Consider the following 17,822-nt stretch of genomic DNA (forward strand, 5'->3'; position numbering starts at 1 on the left):
ATATAGCGATGCAGATCTTTCGATGTTGTACACATGAAATAGTCATTCCGAACTTTATGCACAATGTTATATTCCATTTTGTTGCGACTCGAGTGATACCTCTCAATTCTATAGGCAACTCCCAAAATAAAGGAAGAGGGATACAATTGAAAGCATGAGGTGATTCCACAGGAAGCTCCAGACACTGGAAGAATCTATGCCAAGGCGCATTGAAGCTGTTCTGGCGGCTCGTGGTGGCCCAACGCCCTATTAAGACACTATGTTGACATTTCCTTTATTCTGGCAATTACCTGTAGCAGCAGGCTACACAGAGAATGGAACAGCTGGATAGGGGAAACAGCTCAAGTCGCACAAAAGGGAATATAATTAAATTTGAATGTACAGTACCAGTCAAAAGTTTGGACAACTACTCATTCAAGGGTTTTTCTTTATTTTTACTATTTTCTACATTGTAGAATAATAGTGAAGACATCAAAACTATGAAATAACACATATGGAATCATGTAGTAACCAAAAAAAGGTGTTAAACCTTTTTCAAAGATTATTCAAATAGCCACCCTTTGCCTTGATGACAGCTTTGCACACGCTTGGCATTCTCTAAACCAGATTCACCTGAAATGCTTTCCAACAGTCTTGAAGGAGTTCCCACATATGCTGAGCACTTGTTGGCTGCTTTTCCTTCACTCTGCGGTCCAACTCATCCCAAACCATCTCAATGTGGTTGAGGTTGGGGATTGTGGAGGCCAGGCCATCTGATGCAGCACTCCATCACTCTCCTTCTTGGTCAAATAGCCCTTACACAGCCTGGAGGTGTGTTGGGTCATTGTCCTGTTGAAAAACAAATGATAGTCCCACTAAGCCCAAACCAGATGGGATGGCGTATCACTGCAGAATGCTGTGGTAGCCATGCTGGTTAAGTGTGCCTTGAATTCTAAATAAATCACTGACAGTGTCACCAGCAAAGCACCCCCACACCATAACACCTCCATGCTTTACGGTGGGAAATACACATGTGGAGATCATCTGTTCACCCACACCGCGTCTATCAAAGACACGGCGGTTGGAACCAAAAATCTCCAATTTGGACTCCAGACCAAAGGACAAATTTCCACTGGTCTAATGTCCATTGCTCATGATTCTTGGCCCAAGCAAGTCTCTTCTTCTTATTGGTGTCCTTTAGTAGTGGATTCTTTGCAGCAATTCAACCATGAAAGCCTGATTCACACAGTCTCCTCTGAACAGTTGATGTTGAGATGTGTATGTTACTTGAACTCTGTGAAGTATTTATTTAATAGTAATTGATTTCCACAGACGTAGATTTTTGGTCCGGTGGGCCAGACCAATGTTTCACAAGTTTGAACAGCACAGTAGAGTACTGTAGTGTCCAGTAGAGCAGTGGTTCCCAACTCGGAGTACTAGGACCCCTGGGGGTACTTGGCCTATCCACAGGGGGTACTTGGCCTATCCACAGGGGGTACTTGGCCTATCCACAGGGGGTACTTGGCCTATCCACAGGGGGTACTTGAAAAGACTAATGAGACCATATGCTTACTGGTAAAATGCACACAAGGAGGTTCTCCGGGCAGAGAAAAATTCAGTCGGTGGTAACAGTAACCGAAAAAGGTTGGGATCCATTGCAGTAGAGCACACTAATGTACAGTGTAACTTGAGAAACAGGCATCTATGATCGGTTAAAATGTGTTCTTGTTTTGGGGCAGAGATCATTAAAATACCCAAATATGCAAAGGAGGATATTGCATATTTCTACCGTTGTTACGTGTGACGTATTTTTCTTTCTCCCCATTTTCCTTTGTAGTGTGTTTGTGTGTTCTGGGCATTACAGGTGTGCTGAGTTGCGGCTGACGATGGTGGGCGTGGCTTCGGTCCGGAGTCCTGGCAGCTGTAGCTGATTGATGAGAGTATACCTGTTTGCCGTGTGAGCTCGAAGAAAGGAGGGGAGAGGACACTTGTTGTTTGGCTGTGTTAATTTATCTTTGTTTGTGTTCCAGCCTGTCCTCCTGATTACATTTTAGTCATTTAGCAGACGCTCTTATCCAGAGCGACTTACAGTTAGTGAATACATATTTTTTTTATACTGGCCCCCCGTGGGAATCGAAACCACAACCCTGGCGTTGCAAACGCCATGCTCTATCAACTGAGCTACATCCCTGCCGGCCATTCCCTCCCCTACCCTGGACGACGCTGGGCCAATTGTGCGCCGCCCATGAGTCTCCCGGTCGCGGCCGGCGGCGACAGAGCCTGGATTCGAACCAGGATCTCTAGTGGCACAGTTAGCTGATGTACTCCACCCTACCTAGGTCCTGGAGAAGGGAAAGGTAGATCTGCCCATGGGTGTACATTCACACGTAGATAACCCATTGTTTTACACACTAGGTTAGCCGGGCGGGTGTCACCCCTGTATTTTTGGTAAACAGGTAGGAAAGTGGGTTAGGGTTAGAGTGTGATAGGAAGGTTTAGGTGTGTAGAAGAGGGACCTTTTGTTTATTTTCATTAATTGGACCCCGTTCCCAAATATTCCCTTCTCTTACCTTCCCTGGTTTATTTGATTGATTTGTTGTTTCTTTATGGGTGTTGTTTATTTTGTTTAAGTACCTTACTAAACATCCCCAGAGGGCTAACCTTGAGATCTGGTTGTTGTCTGGTTGTTTTAGTTCATTACACCCCACATTTCTCCCACCTTCATCTAGTTTATCTTGTGTGCGCAGGCCCAGGCATTTACGTCTCCTCCTCAGACGAACTACACCCGAGGGGAGAACGTAACAACCGTTGTGTACATATTCAGGACACATCATGAAGAGAATGGCATTCATATCAATCATTATGCATTTCCGTGTAGTACAGATCAGGGACCCATTATGTCATTATATTACCAGGTGTTAATCCACTTCACTTACTGTAGTTCAATAACCAAAATAGATTTTTTCAAACCCAAGGTGACATATCATAGCCGACACCCCATTCTTTCTGCAGACATCTGAATCTTAAGAGTAGATATTTAACAGAGTTTTTGGAAAACTTGGTCACAAACAGAGGGAGATTTTACCATCATTCTGTTACCAAACTTCGCATCTGCACTGTTCAAGTAAATGTGTTTTTGGAAAATGTTCGGTGGAAATTGTTAAAAGTAGTTATTGTGCATAGAGTTATATGGTGTTCAATTTAGCAACAATGTTTTTTATTTGGAATACATTTTAATGTGAAAATGTGAGTCTCAGCATCATTCTGTGACCATGAAATTGCCCCTATTCAAACCACATAATGGTTAATGTGCCAGTTTCTAGTTGTATGTGCCAGTTTCTAGTTGATCAGAAGAGCAAATATTCGCACAAAATTCTTTGCCACATCTCTTTGTTGAGTAAGATTTGCTTATCTGTTGAGTAAAATGAGCTTATCGGATACCTCATTTGAAAGTACTCCATCCATATTGGACATGATACCAGTAGGAAAAGCAACTAGAGGCTTTCAAGGCTAACAATATGAACCAAAGTTGCTCAATAACAAAAGCAGGGAGTAGGAGGGCATGATTGGGCATATGACAATGTACTCAATGGAAGAATTCACATTTTGAATACAAGGTCACACAAAGATATATATATATATATTATGCTCTCCCGAGTGGCGCAGTGGTCTAAGGCTCTGCATCGCAGTGCTAGCTGTGCCACTAGAGATCCTGGTTCGAATGTCATAGCCGGCCGTGACCGGGAGACCCACAGGGCGGCGCACAATTGGCCCAGCGTCGTCCAGTGTAGGGGAGGGAATGGCCGGCAGGGATGTAGCTCAGTTGGTAGAGCATGGTGTTTGCAACGCCAGGGTTGTGGGTTTGATTCCCACGGGGGACCAGTATGAAAAAAACAAATAATAATGTGTGCACTCACTAACTGTAAGTCGCTCTGGATAAGAGTGTCTGCTAAATGACTAAAAATGTAAAAATTTTAAATGTAAGTGCAAAAACAAACTGATTAGCGAGCTGTTGGGCCACTAACCCTTTCGGCACCAAACCAGAGCACCCACCGTTAACAGTTACTTCACCAGGAAACACCCTAGGCGGGACAACTGGAGCTGTGAAAGTAAACACCTCTTAAGCAGAAAAGAACACTAAGGCAGTGTGGACAGGATGGGTGGGGTATGCCTGCCTGCTTGCTTGCTTGCAGCCCTAGCTATGCTTCAGACTGGAGGGTGCAAAGTTTCCCAGTACAGCAGGAGCCATGTCCCAGCATGGAAATGAGCCCGGAAGACAAAGCCCTCTCAGGCCATTGGCTAGCTGTCCCTTTGGCAGGGACAGACATGGCGGCCTTGGGTCGGGAACCCTTTATAATCTATCAGTCCTGAAGGAGAGAAAACAGAGTGTGACGAACCAGCCTTTAAGGGCACACTACACATGACCTTTATCTGTAATATGTATCAGTGATATCGTGTTCAAAAGTAACAGCAGTAAACTTATTTTTACTCTGCTAATGTTTCAGTAGGATATATTCTTGAACATGCCAAAATATGCATAATTTAAGTATTGCAGATAAACCCACAGAGATATTGAGGGGGACATTGACAAGAACCAGCCGTTACATCCCTCAGTATGCAGGTTAAGCCATGAGGTTTACTGCAACGCCTCTCTGAAGCCAGAGGCTGGTAAGGTATCTCAGCAGCCAGCCCTGTGGGTGCAAACAAATAGAATCACCACCCCTTCAAGCCATATCTGGAATAAGACTCACAAGAGAAGGCCGCCATTCACACACACACACACACACACAATCCTAACTGACCAATCACTAAAGGTAACCGAAAAAAAAGGTTATCCATTTCGCCAATTCTGTTGCAAAGCGTTTCTTAAATGGAAGCAAATGGGGAAGGACCTAACTGAATTTGTCCAACAGAAACTCTTGTTTTAGTTAAAAAACTTGTTTGGACTAATTATTACAACCCTAATGTAAGGAAAAGGACCAGGGAGTCTGGACGTATATCGCCTACTGCAAAAATACCTCCTCATATGGCTGCAACATAAGGAGAGCATTTCACAAATGTCAAGCCATACAGATTTTGTAGATGGCCCCTGTCAACACAAGTCATTGGGTAATGAATAAGAGCACTTGGGGGACTTCATCCAGTTAAAATGTTATAGATATGACAAGCAGAGATCATCTTCAAAATACCGGAGTAGCCTAGCTAGTTAAACACAAACCTCAAGGATCACTCATTCTTCTCAACAGCTACAGATGGTGGGAGAGAAACGCACACTGATGTGAGGCTCACAACAATCACTGTATTAGACCATTCGAGATCATATGATAAGCCTAACAACCATTTAGGTGCAGATGACTGGGACAACTCAAAACAGTAATCTCTCCGTCCATTAAAACAGTGTAATGCTGTGAATGTAACCAGCTAGCTAATTAAACTATTCTACAGATAAAGTAGTAATTTCCTTTACCCACAAAACTGCCTACAACGGGTGTTTTGTGCCGTGCTAACAGGCTGTTCTAAGCAAAACTCCCCTAGCTAGTATTGCATAAGGCCTAGCCCTAGGCTAATCAGTTCCGTTTCAAGGCGATGAAATGTTCTGTCTCTGCTGGCATGCCTGCCATGTCCTTGCACGTAAGTTAGCAAGCAGCACTTGTGGTTAGATATTGCTCTGCTATTATCTTACTAACCATAATACAAATGTATTATCTATACTGAACAAAAATATAAATGCAACCATTTCAAAGATTTTACTGAGCTACAGTTCATAAGGAAATCAGTCAATTTAAATAAATTCATTAGGCCCTAATCTATGGATTTCATATGACAGGGAATACAGATATGCATCTGTTGGTCACAAAGGCAGGGGCATGGATCAGTATCTGGTGTGACCACCATTTGCCTCATACAGCGCGACATCTCCTTCGCATAGAGTTGATCAGGCTGTTGATTGTGGCCTGTGGAATGTTGTCCCACTCCTCTTCAAAGGTTGTGCGAAGTTGCTGGATATTGGCAGGAACACGCTGTCATACGTTGATCCAGACCATCCCAAACATGCTCAATGGGTGACATGTCTGGTGAGTATGCAGGTCACGGAAGAACTTGGAAATGTTCAGCTTCCTTGCGACATGGGGCAGTGTATTAGCATGCTGAAACACGAGGTGATGGCAGTGGATGAATGGCACGACAATGGGCCTCGGGATCTCTTCACGGTATCTCTGTGCATTCAAATTGCCATCGATAAAATGCAATTGTGTTAATTGTCTGTAGCTTTTGCCTGCCCATACCATAACCCCACCATGGGATACTTGGTTCACAGCGGACATCAGCAAACCGCTCGCCCAGACGACACCATACACATGGTCTGCAGTTGTGAGGCTGGTTGGACATGCTGCCAAATTCAATAAAATGACATTGGAGGGGGCTTATGGTAGAGAAATGTCCACCAGAGCTGTTCCTGCAGTCAGCATGCCAATTGCACACTCCCTCAAAACTTGAGACATCTGTGGCATTGTGTTGTGTGACAAAACTGCACATTTTAGAGTGGCCTTTTATTGTCCCCAACAAGGTGCACCTGTGTAATGATCATGCCATTTTATCAGCTTCTTGATATGCCACACCTGTCAGGTGGATGGATTATCTTGGCAAAGAAGAAATGCTCACTAACAGGGATGGAAACTAGTTGTAGCACAATATTTGAGAGAAATAAGCTTTTTGTGCATATGGAGCATTTCTGGGATCTTTCGTTTCAGCTCATGAAACATGGGACCAACACTTCACATGTTGCGTTTATATTTTTGTTCAATGTAACTTGCTAGCAACATACACATGAGTGGGTGGACACGATACTGGCGGAAGGGCTTTGGTAAGGCCCTGCTTTGGATACGAACTGGCTAGTTACAAAGCCGTAATGTCATTATTTGACTAGGGCCGTACATGTTGGTAACTAGTTAATGTATTTCATGGATAGTTCGCTAACTACTCCGGCTTTTCCAATGACGCCTGCCTTCCTTTAGACAAACGAAGTAGGCCATCTTTTTGGGTCAGGGCGTTTAGCTAGCTAACTAGTTTGCTGTCCAAGGAAACCAGCCAACAATAAATGAAGTGATTAACGTTACGTTTGTTAGCCAGTTCCATCTGTGTCATCGTGCTGCAAATCATGACACTTACAGGAAAACTTGTCTGGTCAGTGAGTGACGTCTCGAGATGTACGGACATAGTTAACGTTATTCTATTTTAAACAGGTGAAATGCTGGAAACCACATACTTTATGTTGTTTAGAAATAACGTTTCCAAAACAGTTACTGTTGGCTTAATATAAAACCTAACCCAGTCTACAGCACCTGAGAAGCCAATCCCAACAAAAGGCCTCGTCTACAAAGTCACCCACCCCCCTGTCCTGAAATCTGACCCACTCTTGCGTCCCCGATTTTCCGGCAGTGCATTGGCGCTAGTGCCAGGCCCAGATTACTGTCTCAGCTACGCGAAACCTTGAGTGCCTAGCTCGTAAAAAAAATGTTATGAGAACATGTAATGTACATACCCTGAGGTGTTTTAATTCCGCAGTTTCCTAAATGTTGAAATGAAATGGTGAGTTCCCCAGAGCTGCACAACTCAACGCTGCCCGTGTATCTTGTTTCGCGTGGGCGGGTCGATATGTCTCAGGACACAGCGTAGAATTCAATGAAGGGAGGAGACTGGAGACGAGGACGTTGGAAAGGCAGGGCCTTCTTCTCTGATAGGGGTTTTGAAGCTACGTGGGTGTTAAAAATGTGGGCCCCTCCCTTGTTGTCCAGCTCCATGTCAAGTTAATAAGACACTTTAGGAAAATATTTTTAAAAAATTCTCCAAATATTACAGATTAACATCGAGACAAAACAAATACTCAACATTTACATTTTAGTCATTTAGCAGACACTCTTATCCAGAGCAACTTAGTTTTAGTGAGTGCATACATTTTTCATACTGGCCCCCCATGGGAACATCTAACAACAATGTCATTGAATATCATTATAGGAGACCATTTATAGTCAAACAGCATCATTCATAAGTCCACAAGCTTCCTCAAAATTCCTCTCCATCTCATCGCCCCCTTCCCACCCTTTGACATCCCTTTCCTCATCTGAATCATTCTTCCTCTGTCTCCATGGACACAGGCTCTCCTGTGACCTGCAGCTCTGCTTCATAGTGTCTCTTCAGGCCCTTCAGATAGATGCGCAGGCTGTCAGGGTCCAGCTTGGAGTTCCTGGCTGTCTGCAGGAGCCGGGTGGCCAGGTGGTACACTGCTCTCTGCCGTTGCGTTTCCGGATCACTGTGGTGCTTGGCCTGAGACAGGGTAGGAGGGAGGAGGAAGATGACAGGTTGACGGACCAGCAGGGACCACAGAGAATAAGATGATGGGATAGTAAATTAGATCTAAATAATTATAAGACATGGCCTACTGGAAAAGCATACCAAGAGCTGTTGGCTGATTTTGGAGCTAATCGCCTTTGCTTCTTGGATTATGGTTGTAGGCAGTGCAGTCATCTCCGCAGCCCTCAGACCTGCAAGTTGAACATTACAGTAAACCTTTTACCATTAAGTTGAATGATTGAGATTGGACAATGTTAAGTGTCTGATTGTATTTCCTTACCATAGTTTCTTTCCTCAGAGCTTCCACGGCTCAGCAGGAAGGTATAGAAGACACTCTCTGTACCCGTGTCACCAGTGCGGGTGTGCTGAACCTCCATGTGCTGGTTTTCCACATTGGGGTACAATGTCTCCAGCTGACATAGCTCCAGGAAGTGTGTGGCAAACAGAGTGAACGCCTGGGACCAGCAGGTAAACAGCTGAGCACACATATTTATCTTATGATCTGAGCAGTGCATGTAACAGGAAGTCAAAGAAAAGAAAGGACTCCATGATTCATACATAAAAATCAAATTAATCATCCATTGTTTCAGATAGGAGAGAGGCACTGTGCTGGTTGGACACTGTACCTACCCTGAGGCTAAGGAGGAATTCGCAGACAGAGTGACAGATGCCGACACCCTCCTCAGCACTAGTACCACGCCCAAGCTCGTCTATGATAATGAGAGACCGATCACTCACATTATGGATTAAATATGAGACCTTGGGAGTACAAAGACAAATAAATGAAATATAATTACTTTGCGGTATTTCGAAAATCCATACCAAACCACTGGCCAATATATGGAAAATGTACCTCCTTCATTTCCACCATAAAGGTTGAGGAGTTTGTCTCAAAGTCGTCATCCACCCCGATTCTGGTGAAAATCTGGTCAGCAATGCGGAAGGAGGCATACTCAGCAGGCACAAAGGAGCCTAGGAAAGATCAGACTCATTATATAAATAGCCTGTGAGTAAGCCCGTTGAATGGTTACAACACAGAAAATTAAGTTAATTATATAACTACATTCCATTTCAAATTAATTTTGTGGTTTCTCCACCCACCTATCTGAGCCATGATCTGGCACAGCGCCACCTGTTTGAGGTAGGTGGACTTGCCGCTCATGTTGGGCCCAGTGATGATGACAAAGTTGCTGCCCTCAGAGATGTAGCTGTTGTTGGACACGGGCTGCTGGCCAACGATGCGCTCCAGAATGGGGTGACGACCTTGCTTGATGGCCAGTGTGTCTGTGAACTCAGGACGCACTGCAGGCACAGAGAAGGAAAACAATTACAATACAATTCAAATGTACAATTACGTGGTTGGTAAATAAATGTTTTCCTCTGTGTTGAATTACTGTGGATGACATTCAGTTGTGTTTGTTATTTTATCACACATTTTATGAGAAAATTCCAAACACTTCTAGCGTACAGTACATGCAGTAGTCGTGTCTTGCAGAGAGATTGGTCTGGTCAAATACAGTAACGGTTACGTGACCAGGGTAATCTGAGAGTGAGATGACTGAGACAGAGAGGGCCGTCAGTCAGCACAAGTCCCTCCAGAGATCCTTTTTCAGACAGCTGTGGGCCATTGGTCACCACCCACATGGTTATGGGAGCTGCTGCCCAGACAACTTAAGCTAGCAGGGCAACCAATGTTAAATAGAGAGCAGATCACAGCAGCCTCTTTGTCACTTATAGAGGAGAACTGGGGGTGCTGCTGCTGACACACTATTCACTCATGCTGCTATGACTGTATGCTATGTGAGATGGATGAGTGGGTGGGTTTCTTCAGATACTGTCTAGAGGTCAAACCACTCCAGGGATAGCTTGAATCTGACTGGATCATATGGTTAGCGTGAACTATGAATTTGAGCAACACATACTTTTTGTGTTCTGTTGCAGAAATGTACAGAATAAATTAATCATTGATTACATTTATTAACGTTCCTGCTTGACTTACCATAGTCTGAGATGGTGCATGCATTGGCTAGTGACAGCAGCATGTCTAGCATGGACACAGCATCGGACAGTTTGTAAAGACAGTGGATACGCTCATGAACTGTACTCAGCAGCTGACACACCACCCTGGAAAGAGACAGGTGTAAACAGGACAACATTATCTACAACGCCACAACAAACTAAATAGCCCCATCTACTGGGTAAACAATAATAAATCAATCCAATTTCCCCCAGTTATTTACATTTACGTCATTTAGCAGACGCTTTATGACACATGATAATAACAGAAATAAAGGGTAGGTTTGTCAGTCAGATCAAAGCAAAGAATACATATTTTTCTGTACACATTATACACTGAAAATGTAGCCTGATAATTGTGAGGCTGTGAAGCTGCTCTTTACTCACACATAGGACATGTGGAATATTTCCCTCAGAGCCTCATCACAGCGATCATTCATCTTCATCAGGTCTGCTGTGGTGAAGCTGTAGTTGTTCTTGTGCTTTGTCACCTGAGGAAAGTGTGAATAAAACACAGCAAGAATATGAAAATATATTACTATGAATGAGAATACCGAACAAGTTTTAGTGTAATATAGGGCCAAAGAAATTCTGACAGGTACAGCCACTTTAAACAATGAACATGAAGCAACATGACACCTTGTAATGGGTTTCTCTCACTTAATGCTCTGTATAATCCATTCATCATTGCCACAATCCAGCATTGCCAGGTACAGAGGTGTTCATCAAATAGGTTATTACCTTGATGAAGTCAGCTGGGAGTTCCCCATCAGGTAAAGCTCCCCCCTCCAGTTTCATCTGGATGTAGAAGCCTCGAGCTGTGCTGAAGCTGGTGCGTATCAGCAAGCCATACTTCTCCCCCACCTGGTCAACCAGCCCTGTGCATCAGCAGGGTTCATTATGTAATTCACACCAGGAAAGATTTACTGTAGGCTACACATAACACATCAGAGACAGTTTGAAATAAATTAGGGATAATCCGATAAGAGATTATCAATTTGCATATCCCTTTAAAACATCATAACCATCTAGTGAACACCTGCAATGTCATCCACAATCTCAGTGTAGGCTCGCCGGGCGATGTCCAGGAACTCATTGATGTTGGGGCGCACAGCGTAGCACTTCTGTGTACGCATGTTGAGGCTCCCCTTCATGTAGCTGGTGTCATCATTAATCACTGTCTTGATCTGGTCCAGGATCATGTCAAACCTGAGGAAACATAATGTGATCAATGAAGGCAATGTGCCTGAGAGGTGTTCTAGAGGCCTGTTAATTGAAAACCCAATCCCTTTAGTGATAATGTACCTGTTGTCTTCCAGTGAGCTGCTGTAAGCCTTCAGCAGAGCAGTGTTACAGTTCTTCAGCACCATCTGTTTACACAATACTGGTTATAAAAAGGCACATGGTACAACAACAGTAATGATTTTGAATATATTATAAGGACACAGAGCACTTACCCTCAGTGGTGGTACCAACTCCAGAGTATGCTTCAGCTGAATCACATGTGTAATCTTTGATTCTGCAACTTGAACCTTCATTGAGAGGAAAACAGACAGATTCTAACATTACTCTCACTGTTCCATCATTATGGCTTTGACAACTATTTTACCTTCAGGAAACCATACCATTGAAAGGAGCAATATAATAGTTTATTTAATCAAATGTATCACAAGTAATCAAATAACGTCTATATGTACCGTTTCCTGCTTGGGAATCTGGACAAGAACAGAGAGCAGTTGGTCTATATCCAGAAAATGTCCAATGGCTGCAGGCACAGTAGAAATGAACAAAGGAAATACACTAATCTTTAAAGAACTGTCAATCAACATTGAAAACCTATCACTGTAATATAAGGTAACACCGTTAGTAGCTGTTACTAACCGTTCTTTAAGCCAAAGAAGAGCTCCTCGTCCTGTAACAGCTCTTGAATGGTGTCCAGACGTATGTTTATGGTATCGACATCCAGCAAGGGCTCTAGAATGTTAGAGCGCAGCCTCCTTCCCCCACCAGGGGTTTTGGTGTAGTTCAGCACCCCTAACAGGGTATGTTCACTCCTGCAGACACACAAATGTACACACACCCTGGACATCACATACTCTCTTGATGTATTGACCATGTTTGAAAAACTGATAAGTGAGACGGTCTCACATCCTTCTGCCACGCCCCCATACCTGTGGTCCCGGTTGTTGACAACCAGCTCCAGGTTAGTGGCAGACGCTGAATCGATCATGGCAGTCTGCTCACTCCCTTTGAAGCTTACTTTCAGTGACTTTGGTGCATAGATGGAGTTCTGAATGAACTCAAAGTATTTCAGCAAAGCAGCAGCAGCTGCCAGGCAATAGTATCTGGGGATGAACACTGCAGTTTAATGGACTGATTATTATGAAGTGACAGACTATTATTGTTGTGCTCTCTGAGCCCAGTGACATACTTAGCTTGCACCTCCATGATAACAGTGTTGTACTCTGCTGCACACAGTTGCTGGATGTACTCCAGCCCTTTTCTCTCATTGAAGTACTTTCTCTGGATTGCAGTGAAAGATACTGACTGAAACATAAAGAAGAAGGTTAGGCAACAAATAACACATAAGACAAAGGTAAAAGTCTCACTTCAGCAGTATAGACAGACCACCTCGACTCAGTACCTGAAAGTTTTCTGTGATGAGGTTGTATAGCTTGGTCCCTTTGCCTTTCTCACTGGCAGTGTCTGGCATTAGTATCTCCAGTGGCACCAGGATGTGAAGCTTGGTGATAACCTGGAAGTGGATCAGAGACAAGTTTAATGCTCCTTTAGTACACTGAGATAACCATGCACTTAGCTAGGCTGCATGGAGATGGATTTGCCTGTCTGTCCCTGTTCTGAGATACTGAAGACAGTAAACCAATTCAGCCTGTTTGTTTATTATGTTCTACCTTGGCATAGGTCCCAGTGTCTGCAAACTGAGAGAGGACCAGCTCTGGGCATTTCAGGTTGATACTGGCCATGCCAATCTCCCCCCTGGCCAACCCACGCCCTTCTACCACCGCCACAATCACAGAGGCAGCAGTGGCCGAGGTCACAGAGGAGCAGCTAGTGGTCACTGCTGGAATGGAGAGAGCGGAATAATTCAACTCTCAAACTGAGACAGCCCAGTGAAAAACAACTCAGTTGCGTGTGTCTGCGCTATGGCTTTACCAGAGGGTTCTGTCTGTGGCGTCCATACAGGGTGTATGCCTACAGCCCCAGCTGAGCCTGGGGTCCTCCCGAGTCTGGGGGTTCCCCCCATGAGTCTGGGGGTCCCATAGAATGAGGAGCCACTGGAGGGTGGGACAGATGAACTTGTCCTGCCCCCTCTGAAGTTGTGATTCACCTGACCTGAGTCAAAGAAAGATGCCATCAACTTATAGTCTACAACTCAATCTAAATAAGCCTGCCTGGCTAAGTGCCTTGTAGCCTAGATAATTAAAAATATGAAAATGTGTATAAGCTTTATTTAGAGAATTTAGCAGTGCTCAACTTTGCCAACATGATTTCCATTTAATCAGAATGGTTAGCTTAGCTAGCTAGCACGCTTGTTTACATAGCTAACGGGAAATAGTTTATGTAGGCCTACCTCTTGTGAGCAGGCCTGCAGATGTTGATCCACGACCGAGCGACACGGGCCCATTTTGTCCGCCTCGATGATACAAAGGTGACAGCACCGAGCTTCTTCCGGAGTCCGAGGTGTTGCCAGGTGTCAACTCCTCTGTACTACTTCGAAGCATTTCAAAGAGTTTTGATGGTGATTCGGCAAACAAATTTAGAGAAATTATAATAACAGAAGGTCACCTCACAGTTTGTTGACGGCTAAGTTACCTCAACCTCAGGTAGCCATCGTTTATAACTTTCCCGCAAAGTCAGGGTCAATGGGCGCGAGTCAGCTAACATATTCAACGCACGAGCGTAATATAAGGCACAGTTCACACACACACAAATATTAATCTAGCTTCCACAACAACTGGGATCTCGGTGGAAAAAACTAGGTCAAATCATGTCATCATTGATATTCAGGTCGGAATGTCGGAGCTCTAGAAAGAGGCCCGAGTTCCCGACTTGGAATTCCGAGTTGGATGACTAGTTTATTTCCGAGTTCCCAGTTGTCTTGAACGCACTGAAGTAGGAGATTACCGAGTTCGCAGTTGATTTGAATGCAGCAGTAGACCAAACCCAGCTGCTATCGCGTTGGTGTCTATGGGAGAGCCACCCCCTTAAGTAGACCGGAACTGACATTTTTTTCCGAATGGTAAACGGCCTGCGTTAACTATCTTCAATTACCCGCCATCTTTGGCAGCATTTCGCCAGGTGGGCGGTGCCACAAGTCACAGTGGGCGTGGATGCAATGAGGAAGCGGTAAAACGTCAGAGAACAAGATGGCGGAACAAACATTAGAACAATATACATATTTTGTAAGAGATGCCTTATGCAGCATATTTGGGGTGAGTGACGTTAGCCACTAAATACATGTTCTTGACCTATTAGCTAGCTAGCTAGTAAACCAACTATTTGCTTCACTTTCACTGCTAGCTAGCTAACTAACGCCAGTTTATGCGTCTGTCCAGTTGAACTGCAGTTTCTACTCCAAGTCAATATTCAAGAGAACCAGACACTTATCAGCAGTGGATCCATCACAGCCAAGGTACTGAAATGCTCTGTACTGTACTTATTCTAGTTCTTGTTGGTTAATATAGAGATTTTATTACGTAACACAAGCGACAACCATCGTCACCACAGTCGGCTGTAATGTGCATGCAAACCATGGATTTTCTGTATGTGGTCTAGCTGCCTATAGTTGATGTCCAAAACATGTACAATGAAAATGCTTAATGTGGAATTCTCTTATCTTTAAAGGGGTGAAAATGTGTCAGAGTTTCTACTACACCCACATTTTATCCTGATGGTGGACTGCTTCTATTATGCACAGGTGTTATACTTTCACATTTACCGTTGTGCTACGCAATTCATGCTGCAATTTGAAAATTTGGTTCAGTTTTTGTGGGACTTGCTTATTATTGCTTCAAGACCTGTACAACTGCCCAACACATTCAGTATTAGAACACTACGAGTTGCCTTGAGTTCAATACATGGTTGAAAAAATGACTGTTTGTTGTTTTAACTGTTGACCATCTTTTGTACTTAGTCTGTGAAGCACCTGGCTGGACCAGAGACCTGCATCATATGATGCTATGAGCAACACACAGTGGATGTCAACCGCAAAGTTTATAAAACATTTTTTGAGGTGAGTATTCTGTCTGTCCTCCTGTTATCACATAAACTGTTGTGTAAGGAAATGTAGGTGGCTGTTATATTTAAGCTTTTCATGTCTCTTATGGAGATCTTAGGATCATGTTCCTCTTCAATGACTTGCTGGTCCTCTGGTCTGTTGTCCAATCAGTTGCTGCTACGATACTTCCAGTCTGAAGAGATCCCTTTGGACAAGCAGGACCCAGAGTATAACAGTCCTGACATCTGCATCCTTCACATTCGCAGAGCTGTCTGAGTGAGTGAGTAGGTGGGTGTGGGTGTCAGGGTTGTTGTGTTATACATATAATTAACTTGCACTCCTATGGAGAAATGAATTTACAGTTCAACTGAGTAATTGAAATGGAATGGACCCCAACATTATGTGATTGTGTTTAGAGGGTAGAGCACTAATAACTTATCTAAAAATCCTTCCTATTATATATATCCATATTGTGTCTCAGTACGTGCTATGAGTTTTACCAGCCTGTGATTGTCATTGCACCATAATAATAAATACAATATACCAGTTAGTGAAAAGGGAAAATAAAACATTATTCTATATTTTCTCATTTCAGTATTTAACTGTAGGAACACATTTGTAGGATAATTAATTGAATTCTTAATAAAAGTTCATGAAATAAATAGATTTTGAATTTATTTTCTATGATGATTTTAGCTGTTTTAAGTATGTAAAATACATATGCTCAGCAGCAAAGTGATTGTGTGTAGATGTAGATAGAAGCAGACAATCACTATTCGCTGCGATGCACTGAGCTATTTGTTCAGTGTGGTAGCCCCGTCCAGCCCTTACACATTGGTGCACAGCATGGAGCACTGAACATGAAATTACTCTGTGCTCTTGCACAATGCCCTGCTCGTTCTATTCTGCATGAATAGTCATGGATTTTTTGGTATTTGTATTTATTAAGGATCCCCATTAGGGGTCCAGCAACATTAAGGCAGTTATTTAAAATATTACATTACATTTCATAACACTTTTCATAACACATTAAGTGTGTTCCCTCAGGCCACTACTCTACTATCACATACAGTGCCTTTGAAAAGTATTCAGACCCCTTGACTTTTTCCACATTTTGGAAAACGTTTTTTAAAAAGAATCATCAGCAATCTACGCACAATACCCCATAATGACAAAGCAAAAACAGGTTTTTAGAATTTTTTGCAAATGTATAAAAAAAAAAACATACCTTATTTACATAAGTATTCAGACCTTTTGCTATGAGACTCGAAATTGAGCTCAGGTGCATCCTGTTTCAATTGATCATCCTTGATGTTTCTACAACTTCATTGGAATCCACCTGTGGTAAATTCAATTGATTGGACATGATTTGGAAAGGCACACACCTGTCTATATAAGGTCCCACAGTTGACAGTGCATTTCAGAGAAAAAAACAAGCCACGATGGAATTGTCCGTAGAGCTCAGAGACGGGATTGTGTCGAGGCACAGATCTAGGGAAGGGTAAAAACAAATGTCTGCAGCATTGAAGGTCCCAAAGAACACAGTGGCCTCCAAGATTCTTAAATGAAGAAGTTTGGAACCACCAATACTCTTCCTAGAGCTGGCCGCCTGGCCAAACTGAGCAATCGGGGGAGAAGGTCCTTGTTCAAGGAGGTGATCAAGAACCCGATAGTCACTCTGACAGATGTCCAGAGTTCCTCTGTGGAAATGGGAGAACTTTCCAGAAGGACAACCATCTCTGCAGCACTCCACCAATCAGGCCTTTATGGTAGAGTGGCCAGACGGAAGCCACTCCTCAGTAAAAGGCACATTACAGTCCACTTGGAGTTTGCCAAAAGACACCTAAAGACTCTCAGACCATGAGAAACAAGATTCTCTGGTCTGATGAAACCAAGATTGAACTCTGGCCTTAATGCCAAGCGTCACGTCTGGAGGAAACCTGGCACCATCCCTACGGTGAAGCATGGTGGTGACAGCATCATGCTGTGGGGATGTTTTTCAGCGGCAGGGACTGGGAGACTAGTCAGGATCGAGGCAAAGATTAACAGAGAGATCCTTAATGAAAACCTGCTCCAGAGCACTCAGGACCTCAGACTGGGGCGAAGATTCACCTTCCAACAGGATAATGATCCTAAGCATACAGCCAAGCTTGTAGCGTCATACACAAGAAGACTCGAGGCTGTAATCGCTGCCAAAGGTGCTTCAACAAAGTACTGAGTAAAGGGTCTGAATACTTAT

The 17,822-nt window shown here is 43.5% G+C and overlaps 3 protein-coding genes across 3 annotated transcripts in view; 1 reads left to right on the forward strand and 2 right to left on the reverse strand.

Moving 5' to 3' along the window:
• LOC311102827 (kinectin-like) overlaps positions 1-7,641 on the reverse strand; it is a 43,889-nt gene extending 36,248 nt beyond the window's left edge. The window contains exon 1 of the mRNA XM_084144257.1: positions 7,520-7,641. The gene's annotated coding sequence lies outside the window, so the exon portion shown is untranslated. The remainder of the gene's footprint in view (positions 1-7,519) is intronic.
• A 219-nt stretch (positions 7,642-7,860) lies between these two features.
• On the reverse strand, positions 7,861-13,349 carry msh4 (mutS homolog 4). Its single transcript, XM_084143835.1, has 18 exons — positions 13,257-13,349; positions 12,989-13,099; positions 12,776-12,891; positions 12,516-12,689; positions 12,226-12,398; positions 12,042-12,109; positions 11,802-11,876; positions 11,650-11,714; positions 11,384-11,553; positions 11,086-11,222; positions 10,732-10,835; positions 10,328-10,452; positions 9,430-9,630; positions 9,182-9,300; positions 8,959-9,087; positions 8,609-8,783; positions 8,431-8,519; positions 7,861-8,301 (listed from the first exon to the last, which is right to left on the reverse strand). Exons 1-18 carry the CDS (start codon positions 13,326-13,328, stop codon positions 8,104-8,106), a joined length of 2,301 nt encoding a protein of 766 aa, XP_083999961.1. The 5' UTR covers positions 13,329-13,349; the 3' UTR covers positions 7,861-8,103.
• A 1,378-nt stretch (positions 13,350-14,727) lies between these two features.
• LOC311102635 (uncharacterized protein) lies at positions 14,728-15,949 on the forward strand. Its single transcript, XM_084144002.1, has 3 exons — positions 14,728-14,798; positions 14,922-14,998; positions 15,755-15,949. Exons 1-3 carry the CDS (start codon positions 14,783-14,785, stop codon positions 15,857-15,859), a joined length of 198 nt encoding a protein of 65 aa, XP_084000128.1. The 5' UTR covers positions 14,728-14,782; the 3' UTR covers positions 15,860-15,949.
• Positions 15,950-17,822: the final 1,873 nt, after the last annotated feature.

The sequence above is a fragment of the Coregonus lavaretus genome (genome assembly GCF_964263955.1).
Source record: "Coregonus lavaretus genome assembly, chromosome: 27".
Lineage (NCBI taxonomy): Eukaryota > Metazoa > Chordata > Actinopteri > Salmoniformes > Salmonidae > Coregonus > Coregonus lavaretus.